The sequence below is a fragment of the Parasteatoda tepidariorum genome, chromosome 9 (assembly GCF_982258835.1).
Source record: "Parasteatoda tepidariorum strain Cologne lab strain chromosome 9, Ptep-v5.0, whole genome shotgun sequence".
In the NCBI taxonomy this organism is placed as follows: Eukaryota; Metazoa; Arthropoda; class Arachnida; order Araneae; family Theridiidae; genus Parasteatoda; species Parasteatoda tepidariorum.
Window position 1 is genome coordinate 79,660,414 of NC_141763.1, and position 22,601 is coordinate 79,683,014.

The 22,601-nt window shown below is 25.9% G+C and overlaps 2 protein-coding genes across 4 annotated transcripts in view; one reads left to right on the forward strand and one right to left on the reverse strand.

Annotated features, from left to right (window-relative positions):
• Window positions 1-860: 860 nt before the first annotated feature.
• On the reverse strand, window positions 861-11,190 carry LOC107439829 (tubulin polyglutamylase complex subunit 2). 2 transcript variants are annotated; one of them, XM_016052547.4, is made up of 7 exons: window positions 11,033-11,190; window positions 7,884-7,963; window positions 7,613-7,700; window positions 7,088-7,213; window positions 4,646-4,756; window positions 3,303-3,478; window positions 861-1,592 (listed from the first exon to the last, which is right to left on the reverse strand). In XM_016052547.4, exons 1-7 carry the CDS (start codon window positions 11,085-11,087, stop codon window positions 1,536-1,538), a joined length of 693 nt encoding a protein of 230 aa, XP_015908033.1. In that variant the 5' UTR covers window positions 11,088-11,190; the 3' UTR covers window positions 861-1,535. The 2 variants fall into 2 exon arrangements, with proteins under 2 accessions (XP_015908033.1, XP_042902735.1); XM_043046801.3 differs by lacking the exon at window positions 7,088-7,213 and having other exon boundaries at window positions 1,133-1,592.
• Window positions 11,191-11,240: 50 nt separating this feature from the next.
• Window positions 11,241-22,601, forward strand: part of LOC107439828 (ubiquitin carboxyl-terminal hydrolase 22-A) — a 38,983-nt gene continuing 27,622 nt past the window's right edge. Inside the window, exons 1-5 of one of the 2 annotated variants that reach the window (XM_087152226.1) lie at window positions 11,241-11,516; window positions 14,610-14,742; window positions 17,077-17,166; window positions 20,202-20,282; window positions 22,334-22,515. In XM_087152226.1, coding sequence (XP_087008352.1) covers window positions 11,397-11,516; window positions 14,610-14,742; window positions 17,077-17,166; window positions 20,202-20,282; window positions 22,334-22,515 — 606 coding nt within the window. In that variant the 5' untranslated portion in view covers window positions 11,241-11,396. Of the gene's footprint in view, window positions 11,756-14,609; window positions 14,743-17,076; window positions 17,167-20,201; window positions 20,283-22,333; window positions 22,516-22,601 lie in introns of both variants that reach the window. The other variant, XM_087152227.1, reaches the window with a different exon arrangement.

Genomic DNA, 22,601 nt, shown 5'->3' on the forward strand with positions numbered 1-22,601 from the left:
TTATGATGGCAAATGAGGATCAAATTGGTGAATTCGTTCAAAAATCATATTCTTATTCAAAAATGATTTTTAAATATTATTCTTAGTTATATGAGAAATTTTTTAGGGTGAATTTTTTTTCTCCAGAATAATGTATTTAAATTTTAAAATGTTTTATTTTTCAAAACACAAATTTATTGCTTTTATGCTATACTACATCAAAATAAAACTGCCTGCAATTTAAAATTATGAATTGAATAAAGATTATGAAATCTTTTACTTAGCAAAAAAAATTTCCATTGCACCTTAAATTGGATATTTCACCCATTTTTCTGAGTCTTTAAAAGAATACCCAGCTTTCAAACATAAATGATTTAAATTTATAGTTATGCTTGTGATATCGATAATAATTTTTTTTTTCACTCTTAAGGAAACAAGCAATGATCATCACTCCTCCCGCCCCCAGCTTTCTGCCAAACAAAAAATTTTAACAGATTTTTACATTTTTTCCAGATTTATATTTAAAGTGATTCTTGAAAAACTTCCTCTAATTCTTTACAAAATAATGTTTCTAAATTTTAAAAACTATATTTTGAAATGTTTTGTTATTTTTAAGAACATAAATTTACTGCTTTTATGCTATACTGCATCAACTTAAAATTATGAATTTACTAAAGATTATGAAACCCTTTACATTGCAAAAATAATTTTCCATTGCTTCCTAAATTGGATATTTTGTCTATTTTTATAAGTCCTTAAAAGAATACCCAGCTTTCAAACATAAATGATTTAAATTTATAGTTAATACTGATGACACCGGTAAATATTTTTTCTAAAAACGATTGTATTGCAAATTGATAATCTGTATGATAAATATAATAAAAAGGATTAATATTTTTATTTAATGATTTATTATAACAATAAATTCAAATGGAGCATTTAAAAAATTCTTTCATTTAACAATTTTTTTTTGTAGTTGTATTTTAAAAATTTTATCAATTTAAAATTTTGCAAATTAATCAGCAATAACACAAATATGTGTAAAAAATAGATCAACAACAGTCAAATATAATTTACCAATTAAAATACCAGCAAATTTTTTGAAATAATATCTTTAATGTATTAAATTATAATTTCACAAATTTATAAAAAATTATTGCAAACAATTTTTATTGTAAACAAAATGATGCAAATAAATAAGAAAAGAATGAATGAAAAATATTAGTTTTTGTTTAACAAAGAAGATATCAATCATGTCATCAATTTTAATATGAATTCATCAAAAGCAATTTTTAACATCAATTTTAATATGAATATATTAAGGATATAATATTAAATTCACACAGACTGTCTAGTTAACAAGGAAATAAAAAATTATTCTTTTATCATAACTATTACATACTTTGCTTTTTTTTAAAACTAAGCAATGTTTTTCTTTTTGAATACTATCTACACAAAATGGTATTCTTAGATTTATATACATCATTGTCCTTACATACATTTTGAATTTTTCAGTCATATAATAAAGATCTTGAAATATGACAACACAAAACAAATTAAGGATTTGGGATTTTTTGCACAAGTCGTTCTGGAGCAAACATATTCAATAGCAGCTGCAAGCAAATAAATAAATGTACAATAATTTTGGGAAATGAAATTGTAAAACTATATTTAATGAAAATTAGCACTTCATAAGATTTATTAATCAAATAACTTTGTTTAGGTAGAAATGAGTGATTCTGAATAGTTTTAAAGTCAATTAATAAATTACATTGTAGAAAAACTAACTTGATACGTTTCATTAAATTCTAAAAGTAAGAAATTATTTATGAAATGAAACATTTTTTTCTAAAAATTTACTAATTTTATTCTGTTTTCAAATTATTATCTTAGAAAATATCATATAAAGTTGTCAGCTGAATTAGATATGATAAAAAAAGCAAACATTACTTCCATTAATTTGTCTAAAGAAATTTCAAGCTTTTATATTATTAATGGATTAAATACACATTAATTTAAAAAAAAATTTTTTTTTTTAAGATTTCAATGAATATACACATTTTATGTAACAATTATTTGAATTATGTTAGTAATTTATTTTTATTTTAAATTTTTTTGAGCAATTTATAATATAAAATTGATTTTTTAAAATTATAGTATAGCTATTTATCTATTTTAATTAAATTACAAAATGCTTTATTGTTAAAATATCTTTGAGTATATAATGCTAATAAATGTGGTTTCATTTTTTTCATATTGTATTAATTTCAGGTTCAAATTCTCTGAAGTAGTTACCATTCTGTAAATATTATTTTTTAATTAAGTTATTAAATGCCGAGCAGTACTGTGTTTCCAAAAAATGACAAAAGATTTGAAAAAAACAAAGAATAATGGAAAAAATCGAAATGTTCAGCTCGCTTAGTTTTTGCTCGAAAATTAAATAACCTATTCTCAGCAAATTTCAAAATTAGTTAGAATGTTTGTCTACTAGATGGCTTTTTTGAAAAACTAAAGAATGTTTCTTTCTGTATATCATACTAGCAGGGGTGATTGTGAGCCCAAGTTAAAATTCCGGAAAATTTCTTGAGTAAAAAAAAAAAAAGAGAAGTTTAAATCAGAAAAAAATTTAAACAAGGTTTTTTCCTTTTTCTCAATATTTACTTAAAATTCTCAATTAGTTTACTTAAAATATATTTAAGACTTTACACATACCTATACCATTTACACATACCTATGATGACCTGGAGAAGTAATTGAAATTTACAAATATGTCTTTCTTTCTTGAGTTCATGATTATAATAACTATTTACTGATAAAAAATGAATATTAATCTAGAATATTAGCTTATCTGGCTCTCCCTTACAAACAAATTAAATAAACTGTGTTTTTAAGTTCCACCTTTGAAAATTTGATTTCCAGAAACTTTTGTGATCAATGATTTTTTGAAACGTCTGAACCTTCGATCTCCGGAAACTTCCGGATCACGGTTATTGAAAATTTCGGAAATACGGATCACAATCAGCCCCGTACTATTCCAACTGAAATATTTCTACCAATTTTGTCATTAGATTGCACCTTATTACTACTGCAAATGGTGGTAATTTTTAAAACATTATTTTTCTAGACTTTTTTAAGCAGCGACATCTGTTTACAAACTTTGTAACTAATTGTGAAACTTGTTACCAATTCGGCTTTCCTGAGCAAAACACTGCAAACCTGATATTCTTATCTCCATTATTTTTGTTAAATCATCAGTCATTTTTAGAATACCCAGCATAGTGATTAATTAGATTACAATCTCAAAGGGCTTATTAAAAACTTACTCTAGTTTTCACTGGTGGTCCATACGGAGTAAAAAGTAATTGCCATTGAGGTATTCCTAAATGGGCTAAAGCTAATCTATAGTAGGATGCAAAATCTGAAGTGAGATAATGAAAATCAAGTGCTCTATCCAAAAACCAGATAGATGGCTGTTGTAAATTTCCATCACCAGAAGAATCTAAAAAGTAATAGATATTATTTTCTATAATGCATAAACAATTAAAACGTGAAACAAATTTGATTCAATCATGAACGTATGCATATTATTAAGTAATAATAAGAAAAAATTTCTATATATACACTTATATAAACGTGTTTGTTAATGTAATGACAAAATAAATAGTACAGAAAAAAACTTGAACTTAATGTTTGAAGCACATAAATTAGGTGATTTAATATCTTAATTATTTATATGTATGACTTACAAAACTTGCTAATTAAACAAATATTTTTAATACATTTGAAGAATAATAACACTCAAATTTTATAAGTTAAACAATAATTCATAATAGAAGAATTAATTATTAATAAACTATCACTAAGGATTAATTTGTTTGTGGTAGTTACATTTACAGAAAATCTACTCTTGAAATTTTGTCAGAACAATGGAAGAAACTATTTCAAACTAACAATAATGAATTTATTGGATCTAAATTAATAAATACCATTAAATCTTGATGCAATTATAAAAAGTTTGGCGATATTTCTGGCGAATTTTTATTCTTAGGTGCTTTATATCTAAAGTAGAAATTTTAGTTTTGCAATAATTTTAACTTTTACTTGTTTCAAATCTAAATAAATAACTTACAGATAAATTATTTATTTAGAAATCCATTAGTAAAGAATTTCATACTAGTGGCACAATACAAGAACATGCTATTTATTTTTATATAATATACAAATTCAATTTAAAATATCATTTAATATTTTATTTCTAATATTTAATAGATTACAAATATATTTGTTTACCTTCATTCTTCCAAGAAATTATTAAAAAAATTAATTTGCCATTTTTTAACATTGTTACATGTTTTGTTAGAAAGTAACATTAAATATAAGCATTATCTTCTACCATACTTTTGATCATTACATATTATTTTATGAATTAAGCAACTAAAAGTAATGTTTTAATTCACTACTATTATATTTTTAACTAAATAATAATTGTGAATATTTAATTAATTTAACTTCATTATAAATATTTTGTAAAATGCATGTATGTATATTTGCAAATATAATTTGTAAGATAGCTTAAACAGAACCAAAATATTGTTTAATTGAAAATCATCTAAAAATAAATAATGCATTATAATAAATAACGAGCAGTCAATCTAATGTAGCTCACCTCTTCGCTTAGGATAAATTAAACAGACTTTCCCAATACCTTGACAATGATCAATTACAAATATTTTACATCCATCTCTGAATTTTGGTTTTGAATGTCCATCATAAACATCTGTAAATAGCAACAACAGAATATCAGTTTGTATTAATTTAAATTATCAAGCATGGGAGAAATAAATATGGAAAAACATTTTATACAGATGTAATTAAATTTAAGCAAAAATACCATTAAAGTATACTTGACCAGGGTGTGTAGCCAAATTATTCAACAAAAAATAAGCACTTTTCAAGTTCTCAAAAAATGTTTTTAAGCACTTAAAAATATCATAATTAGGCAGGGTTGGAAAGTTTTTGACAATTAACCGTTTTATCTTGTTTTAACTGTCATGTTACAAAAAAACCTTTTGGCATTGTTTTTGACAATTGTCGAAAATCATGAAATTTTGACTGAGAATACGCCGAAATAGGTTGGGGTTGAATTAATTGTTAAAACGTTGAATAGAACAATGTGAACTGCGTCTTTTTGCATAACTCGTAGCGAAAATCAACATGGTAAAGGAAAAATCTCATTATGGAAAAGGGAAACTTAAGCACTTTTTAAAAACACCCAATGAAAAAAGCACCTTTAAGGGCTTTTAAAAATCGGAAATAAGCACCCTTAAGTACTTTTTAAAAATGCTACACCCTCTGTTGAATAATGCAACTATTTGATAAAATTCTATTTCTTGAATCAGTTTTATGTACTGTTGTAAAAAATAATTTCATAACTTAATAAAATATTTAAACTCAGTATATAATGATATTTAAAGTATTGTTATCACCAATAAACAATTTTAACATAAAAGGATACTTTTTTTTAATAAAAATTAACCCCAAAAAGAAAGAAATTGAAGTCTTTCAAGTAGAAGGTAAATATTCATATTGGGTTATTTCATAACTTTATTGAGGCAATATAAAAAAAATTACCAGACTGTGCAAATAATAATTCTATTGAAGGACAAATTAATAAATACAAAATATCGACTTTAATCAGCTGGACAGGCTTAACTAAAACCATATTACAACATAATATATAAGTATATAAGAGCCACAATGGCTTAAAGACACTGAGCTTTCATTCTAAATGACTGGGTTTCAAAGCCCACCCAGCTTCAGATTGATGGGTATCAATTGTCTGGGAAGTAAGGTAGCCTTTGAATAATACTGATCACATTACTGCAATCATGTCCTTAGTCTCAAAATTGTGGAACTTTAACCTCCAAGACCCCTGGCTTTTGTGGGAATACTTTATTTTATGTCAGTAAATAAATAGAACAAATGAATATCTTTTCTACCCAAAAAAAGAACAATTGAACAATAAGAGCTATGGTGGCTCAGGGGATAGCGCACCCCCCTCTTGATAAGGTGAACTGCGTTTGAATCCCAGCGATGGCTTGTCAATACGAATTCTGCACCCGACCACAGTGCTGGCGTAAAATATCCTCAGTGGTAGATGGATCATGGGTTTGAGTTCCCTTACCATCAGACTAATCGTGGGAGGTTTTCCTCTTCAAGTAACACAAATGCAGGTTAGTTTCATCAAAAAATCCGCTATGAAGGCAAAATTTCTCTCAATACTTGATCCTGGAGTTCCCTTGTCTTCTGAATTGGGTTCAAAATTACAAAGCTATGGTATTGAACATTGATAGCCATAAACTCAAAATTGGGTCGGCTGTTTAACGACGGTTATAAAATAAAATAAAATTGAACAATTAAGTTTTTTTTTTAAATCATGCCCAAAATTAAATCTGCAATAATTTTGATTAAAAATCCTAAATGCCAAAAAGATAATTACTATTTATTTAATATCAAATTTAAATAAGAAATCATTTTGGACTGATCATAAAGTTGAGTGGCAAAAAGTTCAAGTTATCCATGACCCACTAAACAAAGGCATTGGCTTAGGGTCAAAGGTAATTGCTTACAAAATTATGTTAGTACCATGATAAAACACTCTGTATCACAAGAATGTGAGAATTTAATTCCAAAACTGGGTTAAAGGATATTGGGTAGATTGTAGAATTTAATTACACAAGAGCAGCATGTAGCCATGTTATGCTAAATTCAAGGTAACTAATTTATGATAATATGCAATCAAGGTAAAATCAAATGGTGATAGAAGTTTGATGCAAAAGAAGAGAATGTGAAGAATAGGAAAAAACTCAAGAAAAAAGATAGATGACATGGCTTCTTAGTATCGTGGCACTTATATTCATTTAAATAAAAGGAAGCCTCTCAGGGCATGATCATTGTAAACTTTGACCCCCATAAGAAATCTCTATCCAAATTGCCATGGGCATTGAATAGAAAAGCTGTAAAAATAATATTAGTCTTTTATTGTCATGTTATTTGCCTATGAATTGTATTTTGATAAATGACTAATTTAGAATTAAATGTTACTCGCCGTCAGAATCACTTTCAATGTCCAAAAGGCTTGGAAGTTCTGAATTGGCACTTTGCCTTTTTGGTCCTATACTTTTTAAGTGACTTAGTCTCGCTATTTCTATAACACCACAAGGTAAAGTTTCTCCTGTAATTAATAAACATAATTATATAAAAGTTATATAATTGATAAACTTACTCTTCATACACAGTAAAATAATGGTTACTAATTGTAAATTTTAATATTGTATTGTTGTACGGTACATAACACTATTTTAAAAAAGAAAGATATTCATAAATTTTTAGTTACAGTGTCAACTTAATAGATTTTTGTTCCATTAACTAAGATTAAAAAAAAGTAAAGTACAAATTTTGATTATTGTTATTAATAAAGGATTCTTGTATGCTTTGAAAGTGAAAGATTGGTATACTAAGTGAATTATTTTGTAAGTTAAAAGCATTAAATAAAGGATATAAAAAACTAAGATTTTTATTGTATCTTTTAGATTAAAATAAAATGCCAAAGACATGCTTTAAAACTTGTTACCTCTTTGCTTCCAAAACCATTTTATTTGTAAACCATCGGTAGCTAGGTAAAAGTTTTTTAAATCTTGCGGTAATGTACAGCCATTCTTCTGCAAAAAAGTATTTAAAATATGAAAATGAATGTATAAGTATTTTATGTAATAATATATAATTCTATAATTAGAAATAATCCATTTAAACAGCCAAAATTAAAAAAGCAAATTACAACAATTTTTTTAATGAACTTACTACGTTATAAATCGTTTATGGCAAAAGAAACTTTTTACTAGTACCTGTTCCCATGCTGTAAGAGCTGCTTCTTGAACATGAGCTTTTTCTGATATAACTGTTGATTTTACGCATGGTAATTTCTCTGAAATTATATTATTTTATAACATTACAACCTTCAGAACAACTAAGAAGATTAGAACATAATAAAAATTACAAATATTTCAGAAAATATTAAATGGAATTTTGCACTAAGTCACCGTTGTGAAGAATTGAGGTTTGCTTTCCGTTCGGATCAGAATAGCAATACCTTTATGACCTTCCAGGCCAACAATGAAGGGGAAGGTGCTTTTTATATGCAATTATAATCTATTACAAAGCATTGTTCGGGATGATGGGGACTCCTAATTCATGCCCTTCTTTAAAATAAATAAAAAACCTTCAAATTTATGGGAAAATTATTTTAACTCTCCAAAATTGATAGGATAATAATAAAATCTATAATTATCGAAAACACTTTTCTAAATAATTGAGAATTTTTGACTTAAAGGAAAGTTTCCAGTTCCTATTTATAGTAAACTGTGAAAAAAAGAAAGAAGAAAGCAATTAACAGAAAATGTTTTTGAAGTATAAATAGTAATACTAATTCTTGATATAGTAATTCTTTCCCAGACTATAATTAAACCAACAATTTTCTTAATTTCATATTTCTTTAGGTAATATATATGGCATAATTAACCTATTCTCAGCAATTTTTATTTAAAACAAAGTGAAATACATAATTTTATCATAACAAAAACATGATTTTATGTTTCTTACTATCAAGTAAAAGCTAACAATTTACAACACTAACAATATTTGTAAATGGGTTTTTCATACCTAATTAAAATAATGTTACATTATATTTGGGAGACTCAGCAAAAAAATTATACCTTGCACAAAAATTTTACGAATAATTCAATCTAAACTACTAATAATATTTAGTACAACAGGACTGTTTTTAGGAACCTTTTTTTAAAAAAAATTTGAAGTCTTAAAAAAAAATTATTTAATTACAAAATTTTAAAACTAACCTAATATTCATTTATAATAAAGCTAAAATATATTAACAAAGAAAAAAGCTTATGGTAACATCATTTTTTGAGAGGTTGAGTCTTCATCTGTAAAATTGATTCAAGGCCTTTAGAGATGCTTTGCAGGAAATAGTTTGCTATAAATTTTCGGGTTAACATTAAAAAAATAAATAAATAAACTTAGTTCTTAACTATTTGTTTTTATTGAAGTTCTTTATTTTCAGAACTTTTCTATACAATGCACCCTTCCTACATTGTTTAAACTTATTTCATTTTGTCCAATTGGTTTAAGAGACTGATTCCGTACAAAAATTAATATTACTCAGAAACTCAAAGTCTTCTTACAAACAAATTATTTCAAAACACAATTTTCATGAAAGTAAAATATCCTTACATTTTTTTAGTAATATCAAAATTTTGCTTGGCATTTTTTTTTCTTAACTTGCTGAAGGTGAATTAAATATTAGTGAATAGAAAATTAAATCTTTAAGCTTACCCTTTATTAAACCATGAAATTATTTTTGAAATATATTTGAAAAATTTTTTTTTATGACATTTCGAAAAAATAGAAAAATATCTTTTTTTTTTTTGTTTTTTTTAAAAAATAATTTCTCAAAAAATGAATAATTTAATGCATAAATATATAATTTAAACTCTCGGTTATTTACTCAGTACATTTTCAAAATTATACGGAAACTTTCTAAAATAAATTTATAAGACATTCATTTTTAACTCTCTATTTGCAAATAAAATTATTAAATTGGAGTTTTTTTGCAAGTAAGAATTTGACACAACATTAATTTAAAGATGATTGCTGTATAATTGAACATTCACAATTTGATGAGTTATTAATTAAATTATTATTAATAGAACTTCGACCTTCCCCAATTTTTAAAATACATATTTGTCCAAGGTTTTCGTCACTATTTAACATAATTTAAAAATTTATTTTAAAACTATTTTATGCCTTATTTAGTTTTGAAAAATTAAAGTACTAATTAGGAAATAAATAGTTAAAATGATTTTTAAAGTACTTTATCAACATTAATAATAAAAAATACTCCAAAGGAAAATAGCCATAATAGTGTATGGTATTTTAGTATTTTCACAAAGTACTTTGGGAAAAACTAACGTTTTGTAACTTTTCAAATGAATATTGGAAAGTAAAATTTCATATCTGATAGTACTACTGAGAAACCAAATTATATTTTTCCGTAAAAAAAGTAACTTACAAATATCAATATTATAATCTAGTAACTTTCCAAATTTATAACGGAAATGAAAATTTCAAATCTAATATTGCTACTTAGAAATCAAATTATGATTTCCAATAAAAAAGGGCAACTTACAAACTTCCTTAATATTTTACAATTATTTAAAAATAATAAAGGGGGGAGGGGTACATAAAAAATCATTAAATATAGGTCATTTTCCCCAAATAAGATGTGGACATAAAAGTTTTGAGAAATTAAAACTAATTCTTAAAAATTTAATTCCTTAGCATCACATAATAATTATAAATCCACTAAAATTTATTAAAAGCAAACACGAAATTAACAAAAAACTTCTTTTTCTTTAGAATTATAAGACTATATTAAATGAAAATATAATTTTGTAAGAGCTAAAAAGTATTATAGTAATTAAGGAAAAGTTTCTCTTCGGTGTAGTTTTATAGTAGCACATCATGATCAATGATACTGATAAAATAAATGCAAATTGTTGAGCCAATTTTTCTTTTAATATTTTATCTTATTCTCTTTCACGCATATTTTTTTTAACAAGATTAGTAAGAGTAAAAATTTAAAAAAAAAAAACGTAACTAGAATCACAGTTTGTGGGGGACCTGTCCCTTCTTTAAAACTGCTCCGTAGTAAACAAAAGGACGTTAAATCAGTTTTATACTCCACTGTAAAGATCTCTTTTGAAAAATTGTCCCTTATAATAGATGATATGACAGTTTTCTTCTGTTTTTTTATTAAATAAAGAACAACAAATTTTTAATATTTCATGAAGTACGTTTGTGTAAAAGTGAAAATCTTCAAGATATAAAGCAGGATAAGAAAAAACTCATATTAAATCAAAAAATATTTAAAAACTATTGAAGTTTTTTGTAATTCTTTTTTAAATAATACAAATATTACCAAAATATTTCACTATTCCTAACGTCAGATTATCAATAAAAAGTGTACGATCCATATTTTAATTCATAATGTAATTGAATTCCGAAACTACAACTAATTGATTGGTTGATTGTACGATTTCTGAGAGCTATTTGTCAATAATGATCCAAAATAAAAGGAAATACTCTTGACTCCAGTACTTTTTCCTCATATCTTATTTATGAACTTTGACTCCAACTTTTCATACGTCAAATGAACACAACACAAAAGCGAAGCTTTCACCGGGCAGATGGTTACCAAGGTAGATTGGTAAACATCGTGAAAAATAAAAGAAAATAAATAAGCTACAAAATATTCATTGTGGCTTAATGACTTGGCATAAACTATGAGTAAATTGTGTTGTACCCATATAGCAGATTATAAAAAGTTAAAAGGAATAGATGTTTATTCTAAAATTCATGCAAACTATATTACTTGTATAAAACAAAGTGCGCGTACTCAAAAGGTATATTATATTTACCTTTTGAATCGACTAATGTTGAAAAAATGACTTAATAAAAATTTATTTTATATTAGCTTACATCTGAATTTTTTTAGACTGTGAACAACATTAAATGTTCACCACTGAACAGCCTTTGATAGATATTAATTTCCTCATGTCTGTATGAAAAACAGTAAAAAAGACATTTTAGTATCTTACAATGACATATAGATTAATAAAGTTTTATTTTTTAGGTGTAAAACGTAAATAAAGGATTAATTTACTTCATTTTTCAGTTTTTTTTAGTAATTGCGTTGTTATGAAGTGCAAGAGATTTTTAAAATTTCTTGTGAATTATTTTGAAACATTTAGTTTTTTATTCATGAGAAAATAGTTCTTAAACTATTTAATTGATGTCTTCAAATATAATCGGGTTTGTCATAAACAATTGAACTACTACAGACAGTTTATCTATTACCAGTAAATTAAAATTTAATCCTAAAAATAAGTGATTCCTTTAATGATTATGTTTGGCATTTCAAGTTAATTATCTTATTTTTGATTATTTTTTTGTACTTATTAGTTTAATTTTTTCATTTTCTGACCTAATTAACCTTCCTATGATGTTGAAACTTGTTAACAGATACTTTATTTAATTTATGCAAATCTTAACGACATTTTAATAATTATTTAAGGCTATCTTTACATAAATTTTAGATGTTTTGAACTAAAATTCTTTTTCAGTTTCACTTCCTATCAAGATATTTGCCCTATAAAGACTAAGTTTCTTATTTACTTCATTATAAATTTGTAACTCCTCAGAAAAATGATTGCATTTTGTTTTTGTAATACCAAATTAACGACTATTATCACATTCCAATTTTCTCTTAGTGCGGAAGAATTCTCTATAATTTTAATGAAACTAAAACTGCTCATTGTATCGAGTATTCTAAAAAATTTAAATAAGGTGTTGCTTTTCCAAACTTTTTTCTACTGCATTATCTTTGTTTAATTTAATAAGTTACTGTATTACTTTAGAAGCTTGTCTTCTTATACTGTCTGTAATTTTTTTCCAAATAATTTTTATGCTTTTAAATACACTATTGGTTTTAAATTTAGGGCATTAAAAAAAAAATTTGAAAAACTTAGGAAAATTTAATAAACGTTACTTGTATGCTGAATGAATCTCATGCCTGTATACATTGTAGGTTGCAATGTAAATAACTTGAAAACTGTTTTATTTCTTGTTCTAAATTGACATACCCTATAAGGTAAAGGATAGATATGATGTTAAATTTTCAGAAAGTAATACTGACGCTCTTAATATTGTCACAAAATATGTAATTAATTTGTAATTTGCACATTGATTCATTATGCTGTATTAAAAGTGAGTACACTGGAAGACTGTAACTTGCTTATCAAATTTCTATTCCTTAATTAATTTAAAATTGTTCTGATCCTAGTTATAATTTGAAAGATTCTTAATGATACAAAGATCAAATTTAGTCCTATGATAGTTCATAGTCAAACTGTTCCACTTTAAAAACCTAATTATCAAGTTTCGTCTAAATCTATTTTTATAAAATGATGCTGATTTTATATATTTTATGTAGTAGAAGGCAAATAAGTTTATTTTGTTACACCAAGGTCAACCTTTGCACTTTGAGAGCGTGGTTATCATTTGTAAATTAATTATTTATTTTAAAATAACTATTTCAAGCTGAATTGTTCTGAATATGCTGATTTTATTTAGTAAGTGGAGATGGAACTTAAATCAGTCATATTTTATATTTAATTTTTGATCTGATTATCAAATCACTATTTGCTAATTGATTGATACAAAATGGTTATTGCCATCATGCTGACTTCATATACCGTTAATGATAGATCATAAGTTAATCCTGTTGCTCTGGGAACAAGTCTTTTAAGTGATTTTTCATTTGATTTGATTTATATTTGTTTTTTATAGTCTACAGAAATGCATCTGGACTATACAGGATTGTTCATTAGTTATTTAATCCTTTACTGTGATGCTACGTTTGGGATCAGAGCAACTTGCTTTTTTACCCAAGAATCCGGTATTTCTGTGTTAGGTAAAATTGAAAGATCTTTTCACCAAGAACTTCTTTTTTTGTTTTTTTTTTTTGCAAATTTTGTGAAATGAATTGACAATCAATATAATTTATACAACAACCAAAATTTTTATTAAGCTGTGCTATTTCTCCTCTTTTTTTTCAATGTACGATTTCTTTATAGATGGTGTTTTCTATACTAGGGAGTGCTGCAGGCTCTTTATCGTGCAAATTTCCCAGTTACTGTATCCTATGTATTTAAGTTATTTGACTTCATGTTAACAGTGAACAGAGTAATTAATAAAAAGACTGTAAAAAGTGAAAACAGTACTCGCTACATAATGATAAAATAAAATGATGAAAAAATAGTAAACATGTGGTTTGAGAGATAATAAAACTTTTAATTAGTGGTGGATTAAAAATCGTAATCAAACATTTATTACCTTGTCAACAATGTACTAACTTTGAGATTTAAATCTAAATAATTCGCAAAATGAATTTTGTCTCACTACTCTAATTAAATACTAACACTAACTTTTTCACGGTGTATTGCTTGCAACAAGAACAAATAGTTATAAACAAGTCAAAATAAGCCTAATCAGGGCGGCCAAATAGCGAGTTCTTTCTAAACATGGCAACCATGTAGCCTTTTTTTAACGATATGCATAACTGAAACAAATTTTCACTTCAAACTCACTCAATATCATTAATATGTTATGAAATGCAGTAGAATTGAGCTTGGAAATTCTAGTAGATTTTTCTTTTATTAAAAACAAAATCTGTTTGAAAATATTGGTTTTCACCTCACTTTCTAATCAGAAGTCGTTGGATAAAGAGCTCAAGATTTGTTTTTGTTTCATTCATATTGAAAACACCATTCATAAAATTTATTTGTCGTTTTTAAAAAAAGTTTCTTATTAGTATTTAAATTTGTTCTTTTTAACTGCTTTTAATGTTATCTAAACCTAAAATTATTGCAAGATTTTTTTCATATGCATTAGGTTCTTATTTTTTGCCTTATTTTATCGCTTAATTTTTCTTTTAGATAAGGGAATGTTTCTGCCATATCTGTAAAACTAGATCTCATCGACTTCATGCTTGTCTAGAATGCTCGTTTGTTGGTTGTTTTGACAGAGAACATATCCAAGCACATGCTGATCTTAATAAACATTCAATTGGTAAGTTTTCATTATTGATCCTAAAATATTAGTTTTTGGGGAATGCTTAGTAAATATAATCTTATATAACATGTGAAAACTCATAAATTAATGAGAAACTTTGTTTAACCTAGTAGACAATGTTGGATGAATTTTGCAAATTCATCTTTACTATTAAATTGTACATAATACAAGACTTCTAATCTCATTGATTTTTAATTTCACTGTGCTTATGTCCCCATTAAAGCTAGAAAGCTTATTACTTAACTAGTCTGCAGATTAATTTGGGTGATCCGTTAAAGTGCGGAAGCAAGAGTTTTCTACATTTTACCTAGGTAAATTGCTCATTAATGTCTAACAAATGTCTCATTAAAGTTAAAAAGTTTGTCTCTCTTAGTCTGTTAACTAATTTGATGGTTATTTTAAGTTGATTTTTTAAATATTAAAAATAAATGTCATTATGTTAATTTCTTTAATTGAAATAATATTTTAAACTATGTGATTCTAGGTATTATCTTTTTTTTTTTATAAAGTGATTGAGTCTATCAACTATTTCATTGATTGTTTGGTAGTAATTAGATTTTTTAGATAGTGAAAAATAAATAAGTAACATGATGTTAATTTAAGTGTACATAAAACAAAGCTTTATTTTCTTTAGTAAGTGCTTAGTAGTTAATGAGTAGATTATCTAATTAATTTGGCAAATGAAACAACAAATCACCTTTGTTAATCAGCATTTTAGATAGATAATCTCTTGAATAAGCGATTTCTACATTTTAGAGGTGTAACATCTATATTTAATACAAATTCGATTTAATTGTATTATAAGAAAACCGGTGCTTTTTGATTAGCTGGGCACAAGCAAAAAGTTGTCGAAAAATTTTGACCTCCAATTTTGTTTAAAACTTGTTTGCTTCTTTTAAAATTTTATTTATATTTTTAAAGACTATTAAAAATAGACATTCACAAAAATATTGAATAACATGTCAAAAAAAAAGTTAAAGAAATTTAAAAAAATAGTTGAATTTCCTTGCATTTGGCTAACCAAAAAGTGCCAGGAAATCTTAGTGATTAGAGAGCTACATCATTCCATTTATTAAAAAATATATAAAATTTAGCTTCATTTTCGCCTAGACTTGTCATTCTTATCATTTCTTAAAACAAGAACACTTTGAACTTATTTCTGTTGCCAGATGGCACCACAAATAAGATAAAATAAGAAAACTTAATGGCTTTGTGTCTCAAATTGAGTTAGCCCACTGTTGAAATAATATATTCATATGACATTCCACTTAATCTAAATTTTATTTTCAATTATTATCTAACATTTATTAGAAATTAGAAATCTGGTTTAAATGTATTGAAATTTAAGGGAGATATTTTAATTTAATATTTATTTGTTGTTGTTATTGTGTAATTAATTGATAATTTATATAAAAAAAAAACTTCACTCGCACTAATGTACCATATAAGTTTTATTGATTTCGGAAATAGTTGTGCTCTGGAAAAAAATCCAGATTTTTGGATTTTTCACTAATTGCGGTCCGAAAGTTTCCGGAAATCCAAGATCCAGAAGTTTCAAGAAATCAACAATCACATTTATGTGTAAAAATTCTTGTATATTTCATTTAACATCTCTTTCATTAATAAATATTTTTTCTGGTAGAGAAATAAATGTGATTAGAGATAAAAGTAAACTTATACATAATTATTGATTTAAATTATACTACATATAATTTACTTAGAATTTCAGGTTTTGAAAAGATCAATAATTTTAAATTATAAAGACATTAATTGTTTGAAATGCTTCATTAATGATTTTACTCAATAAATTTTCAGGATTTTTGAGTTGGACTCACAATCACCCCTGAGATTTTTAATTGATTTTCAAGTATGAAAAACTAAATTATTTTTATATCATTAATTAAACTGATGATAAAAGTTATGTGTGTTGTTTTTCTGAAATCACATAGCTTTATTTATAAATTCTTAAAATATTTGAAAATTTTGTTAACTGTTGGTAAAATTGTAAAATATCTATTTGATTTAAAACAATATTTTTATTTTTTTCCTACAGTTTATTGTTACCTGAAAAAACAGTTTGCCAAGGCTTATGATTTTTTTTTTTTTTTTAACATAGTCATATCGGAAGGTTGAATTTGAGTTTTCAGTTTTATATGATGTTTTATGTTATGTATTAGTGTAATTATTTTTATTTTAAAACAATTCTGCATGATAGAACTTTTTTCAAAAAAAATATTTTTCACATTGACTTGTTAATATACTTTTAAAGTTGTTTTCTTTTTTAAATTGTTTCTCACTTAAATTGTTCACATTAAATTTTCTTCTTTTCAGCTATTGATGTCACATTTGGCAATGTCTACTGCTTCAGTTGCAAAGATTACATGTATGACATAGAACTTAATTTGTCTAAGAGATATTCTGGTAATTTGTTTTGTTACATTATTTATTGTTTTTCACTGGCTTTTAAACTTTTTATCTTTCTAAAATAAAGTAATATTGATAAATTTCATATCTTTGAACTGTTATTAGTTTTTTTGACTATTCAAGAGCTTGATTTATTTTAAAATGGCTATTAGTTAGGCTTTATTCTAGGGTAACAAGAATAAATCTTCCCTTCGTTTTTAAAAATTAAATGACATAATTCATTATAAATAAATATTTTGTTTATGTATTATAATTATGAAGTTATTGCTAAATCTCCTACTCTGACCACTGTTAAGCAGTAACAATATGTTAGAAATAGCCATGTGTTTATAGAACCTAACATCTTTCATAGGCTTAATATTAGAGTGAACTTCCCAAAAACCCTCCCTGAATGACATAATTAAAAAATCAATTAATACAAACATTTATTTATAGTTAAATGACTTAATTCACTGTAAATAAATGTTTTTGCTTATGCATTATAATTAGGAAGATACATTTAAATCTCCTTTAACGGCTATCATTAATCTCTGAGGAAAAGCCATATGTTTAAAGAACCAAACATCTTCCATAGGCTTTACATTAGGGTCAACCTCCAAACAGCACTCTCTGAATAACGATCTCCCATTGCTAACATCAATTTTGTTTTAAGGTTCCCTTAGTTAACTGTTTTCACATTTTTTGTCACTAATTTGCAATAATTTAAATTGATCGCTACTGAGCACATTCCAGTCATTGTAAAATAACAATTTTTAAGCATTCTTGCAAAAATGAATCATAGATACAATTGGACAGCACAATTCCGTCTACTACAGAGAATCTGCATCTTTCATGATGATCTACATGAATCTTGCTCTAGCGTTCACAATAGGTGGTAAATTATGTGTCATTGCTCGGCTTTCATTTCATGAAATACGAAGAAATTACTTGTGCATAGATGCCAACTTGCTTCAGACAGCAGCAAAATAATTTTGAGTGGTAGTCTTTTAATGTGTAATTCTTGTTCAGTAAATTCGATTTATAGTAAATCGATATTATTCGATTTACTCACCGCTACTACTAAATAATTTAAAGCCTTATGTGATATACCACTTTTTTACAGTTATGTTGAGCTGACCCTTTTAAAAAGTTGGCAAAATTAGTCAAAAATCAACAAATTTTAGTTTTCAGTCCATTTTTTAAAATATTTGTCAAATCCAAGGCAATTGGCATTTCTGCTCTTGCAAGCACAAAGAACAAATCTTTGCTGTTGGATTTTAGTTTTTTTTAGTTCTTGATACTGGTACAGATGCCATAAAGAAAATGTTACTGATTTAAATAGGAGTGATAATCTCGAACCGAAATTCTTTACACTCAAATATAAAATCGAAATTAATGAAGACGTTAGTAAGAAAAAAACCAAGTGGAAAGATTAAAATGAAAAATGCAATTTAATAACTTGTAAAAACAAAATGTGAACATTATTAGATCAGTATCAATGAATTAAATGTACTGATTAGTATTTTTTTTTATTTTTGAACAATCAAGTCATTGATAACTAAGAATAACTGCCACCTCTTAACACTAATCGCATAGGTAAATACAGTCCAACAAAGGAATGTTGTTGGGAGATTTCTTTGTAAAAGAAGAAATTTTATAATTATAATTTATGAAAATTTACTTCTAGTAATCATTTAAATGCTTAAAATGGCCTTTAAATACTGTTTTAAAATTCCTTATTTTTTTCTAATGTATTCTACAAAAATATGTTCAAAATTTCCTATAAATAAATTGTGTAGTTTATTTTGGTGCAATTATAATACTCTGTTATAAATTTTTAATAACCATTTATTTATTTTATGCTAATCTTTCACATTATATGACATTATTATTTACCAAAACTACAATTCTGTTTAGTAACTTATCATAAAACTGTTTTAGTTTGATTGATATTTAAATACAAATAGAGGGTTTCAAAATTTTATTCGTGAATGTTATAAAAATATTTACCATATTATGATATTTATTGTTTTCTTTCTATTAAATTTTTAAAAGTAAGGTGTATTGTTTATTAACTAAATTAGTCCTGCAGTGGATTGATCACAAGACAGATCCCAGTAGATCTCCAAAGTGAGGGGATAAGGTACCATTTTGACCAGTTTTAGAGCAGACTGAGGGTGTGAGGTATCGATCCTCATTAAACTGTTCTACCATAAAGTACTCGACTTTGCTTGCATGTCATCAGGCTACCAAAGTAGGGAAGTCATTCTCTATGTGTAGGATCAAAATTTTGATGGCATATTTTCAGATCATCCTGAAGTATAATTCTCAGATTGTCGCCAATAGCTCATTGTGCAGTGTGGTGTAAATAAAGAACTACCATTAATATTAACTACTTATTACTTTTAATTATAATATTATAAACTAATTATGCTACATGAATATATTAATTATTCTACATGTTATGTAACTAGAGTGCTTCAAATTTTTGCTTGCGAATGATATTAGCCTTGTTGAGAAATTTATTGTGTCCCCTACATTAAATTTTGAAAAATAAAGTTTGACATTTATTATCTACTTCACAATTTATTTTTGTAAATTATATTGTTATTTTAAGTAATTACTCTACGTTCATTCATTATGCTATTATTAATTATTAAAACATTATTATTAGTTATAAAACATATTTATTCTTTATTAATTATTAAAACTAAGTACTCTAGTATAGTAACATACATTATAATAAAATAAAAACTCAATTCTAGATTGATTCGTAGTATGCTAATTGCATATAAACTGAAACAGCCATAGAAAATCAACTGAAATGATAATTACAAATCAGTTAAAATGGTAATTGTAAATCAGTAGCTCACTAATTTACATTACCAATAGAGTTTCATCAAACACAGTGCATCATTCAATGTGGCCTATTTCAAATCAGTAGTTCACTGATTTCTAATTACTATTATAGTTTCATCAAACACTGTGTTACTCAATGTTGCCAATATCATTTACAATTTTGTAAATAAATTAACAGACTTCTATCCTTGTAGGTTTGTGGCAACCTGGAGAAAGTGATACAACTTTGATTAATGCATGTGAAAGTGGGAGAATTGTTCGCAGCAAGTTTCTAGGTAAAGTTATTTTTCTGTAGTTTTTTTTTTAAAATTCTTTCTCATAAGTTGTGTTGCTTCTACAGAACATAACTTTGATGGATTCTTCTGAATTCCCACTTTGGTTTGACTGAAAATTTTGTAGTTCGCATGATAGCACTGCTTTTCTGTTAACGTTTTTCATTGTAGCTATTGTTCGTATACTAATAGAGAATTGAGAAATTATAATTTAGGGGTTTGTTATGACAGAGAAAAGTACATGTTTTTTCTTATTGTTCAATTTTGTGGATTGATTTTATTTTTATTATTATTATTTAAGAAACATCATAAATGTTCAAATGCATATATATATATATATATATACACACACGCAGTGAAGCCTCCTGTTATGGACACTCCTGCAAAACGGACGCCTCTCAATACGGACATATTTTTAATTCCCTGGTAATCTTCTATGAATAAACCATTATGTACATTCTCCTCAAAGCAGACACTCCCTTAACCGGACGCGGACAGTCATTTTGGCCCTGAAACATTATTTTCTACCTCTTCAAACCGGACACTACTTTTTCTAAATTTAAAAAAAAAAAAAAACTATTTCTGCTTTAAATTGCAAGGGGAAAAATAAAACTTTTTGCCTTTTTTAAAACAGGTTTATTTTTTGCCTTATCCATAACTAAAAATATAGTTAAATTATAGTTATTTTACTACTAAAGAATCAATCTTTCTCCTGTCACCTTGCCTTATCCTTGTAAAGAAAGTAGAGAAAAGAATACTACTCTCCTGAAATAATTCGGGCAGCGGCATATTTTGATCTTTTCATCTGGACCACACAGGTTATGAGACCCTTGGAGTTGAAATGACATCTTAAATGCTCTCAATGCTTCATCCCCATTGAAAATTTCTTTAATATTCTTATCTATTTGAAGGCTGTATTTGACACAGCTGGAGTAAAAAAGAGAACAGAAATATAGTCTTTGATGTGTTCATATAAATGACACACTTATTCAGACACTTGATAGCTGATCAATTGTGAATAATCAACTCCATAGGTCCTCATTACTAAACTGTGAATCATGGGAGTTTAACTTTCAAGAAGGTATTAATCATGTTCCCTATCAAATGATAGGTTGGTGTAAGGGGATTTAAACCTAATAATTGAAACCGACTAAGGACTGAAAGCTCCCATTCGGTATCATATGTCTGACTTGAGTGATCTGTTGATAGGAAAATTATATTCATTTATCTGTAGCTACATCTAGAATTATGTATTTCTATCAAACTTCTTTATATATTCTATTTTATCTTTCTTAATGTTTAAATAAATATCCTTGCAGATAGATATTGTAAATTATTTAATTATTTCTACTTCTTTGAAAATATTCTAAAAACAATTAACTGTGTTAAACTTCATTATTAGGGTACCCTTCCTGTAAGCGGACAACTCTCCTAAACGGACAATTTTTTCGGTCCCTAGAATGTCCGCTTAACAGAGGTTTTACTGTATATATATATAGTAGAACCTAGATTCATCGTTCCCACATCTTTTATTTTTTCCGTAACTAATTTTTTTTATTGTATTATAGTTTTACTTTTTCTATAATTTTTTTCATCAAAATTTACATAAATTGTATTATATGGGTTATTCGACTAGATGGAACAAAGCATTACCCGACCATCCCAGTTAATCAAGAGACTACTGTTTATATAGATATATAGTTATAATATATTTATATATATATATTTATATATTATTTTTAATTTAAAAAAGAGAAAGAGTAAATTGTAAACATTAAATAAAAAAATTGAATTCTATTGAATAAAAGTTAAATGGAATTTTGTTATTTGATTTTAGTTAATGATATAAAATTTTGATAACTATATACTTAATGTAAAAAATCAATTAAAAAGCAAACTCTACCTTTCCTTGGTTGAAAAGTAGGTTCTTACTGTTTTGAAATACTTTTGTACCTTATTGAAAAATAGAATTACACTGATACAAATGTTATTTTATGAGTGATGCTAATGTGATTTAGTTTTATAATATTTAGAATTATTTTTTTTTCTTGCAGGCTTAAGAGGACTTGTCAATTTAGGCCAGACATGCTATATGAATTGTATAGTTCAAGTACTAACACACAACCCTCTGTTAAGAAATTATTTCCTATCTGATAAACACAACATCTACACATGCCAATTTAATTGTGATCGACAAACTTGCTTAGCTTGTGAAATGTCTGCGTTATTTCAAGAAGTATGTATTTAATTTGTTTTTATTTGTAAATGGATGTAGGATGCCAAAAATTTCAAAAGAATTGTTCCATAATGAAATGCCTTCCA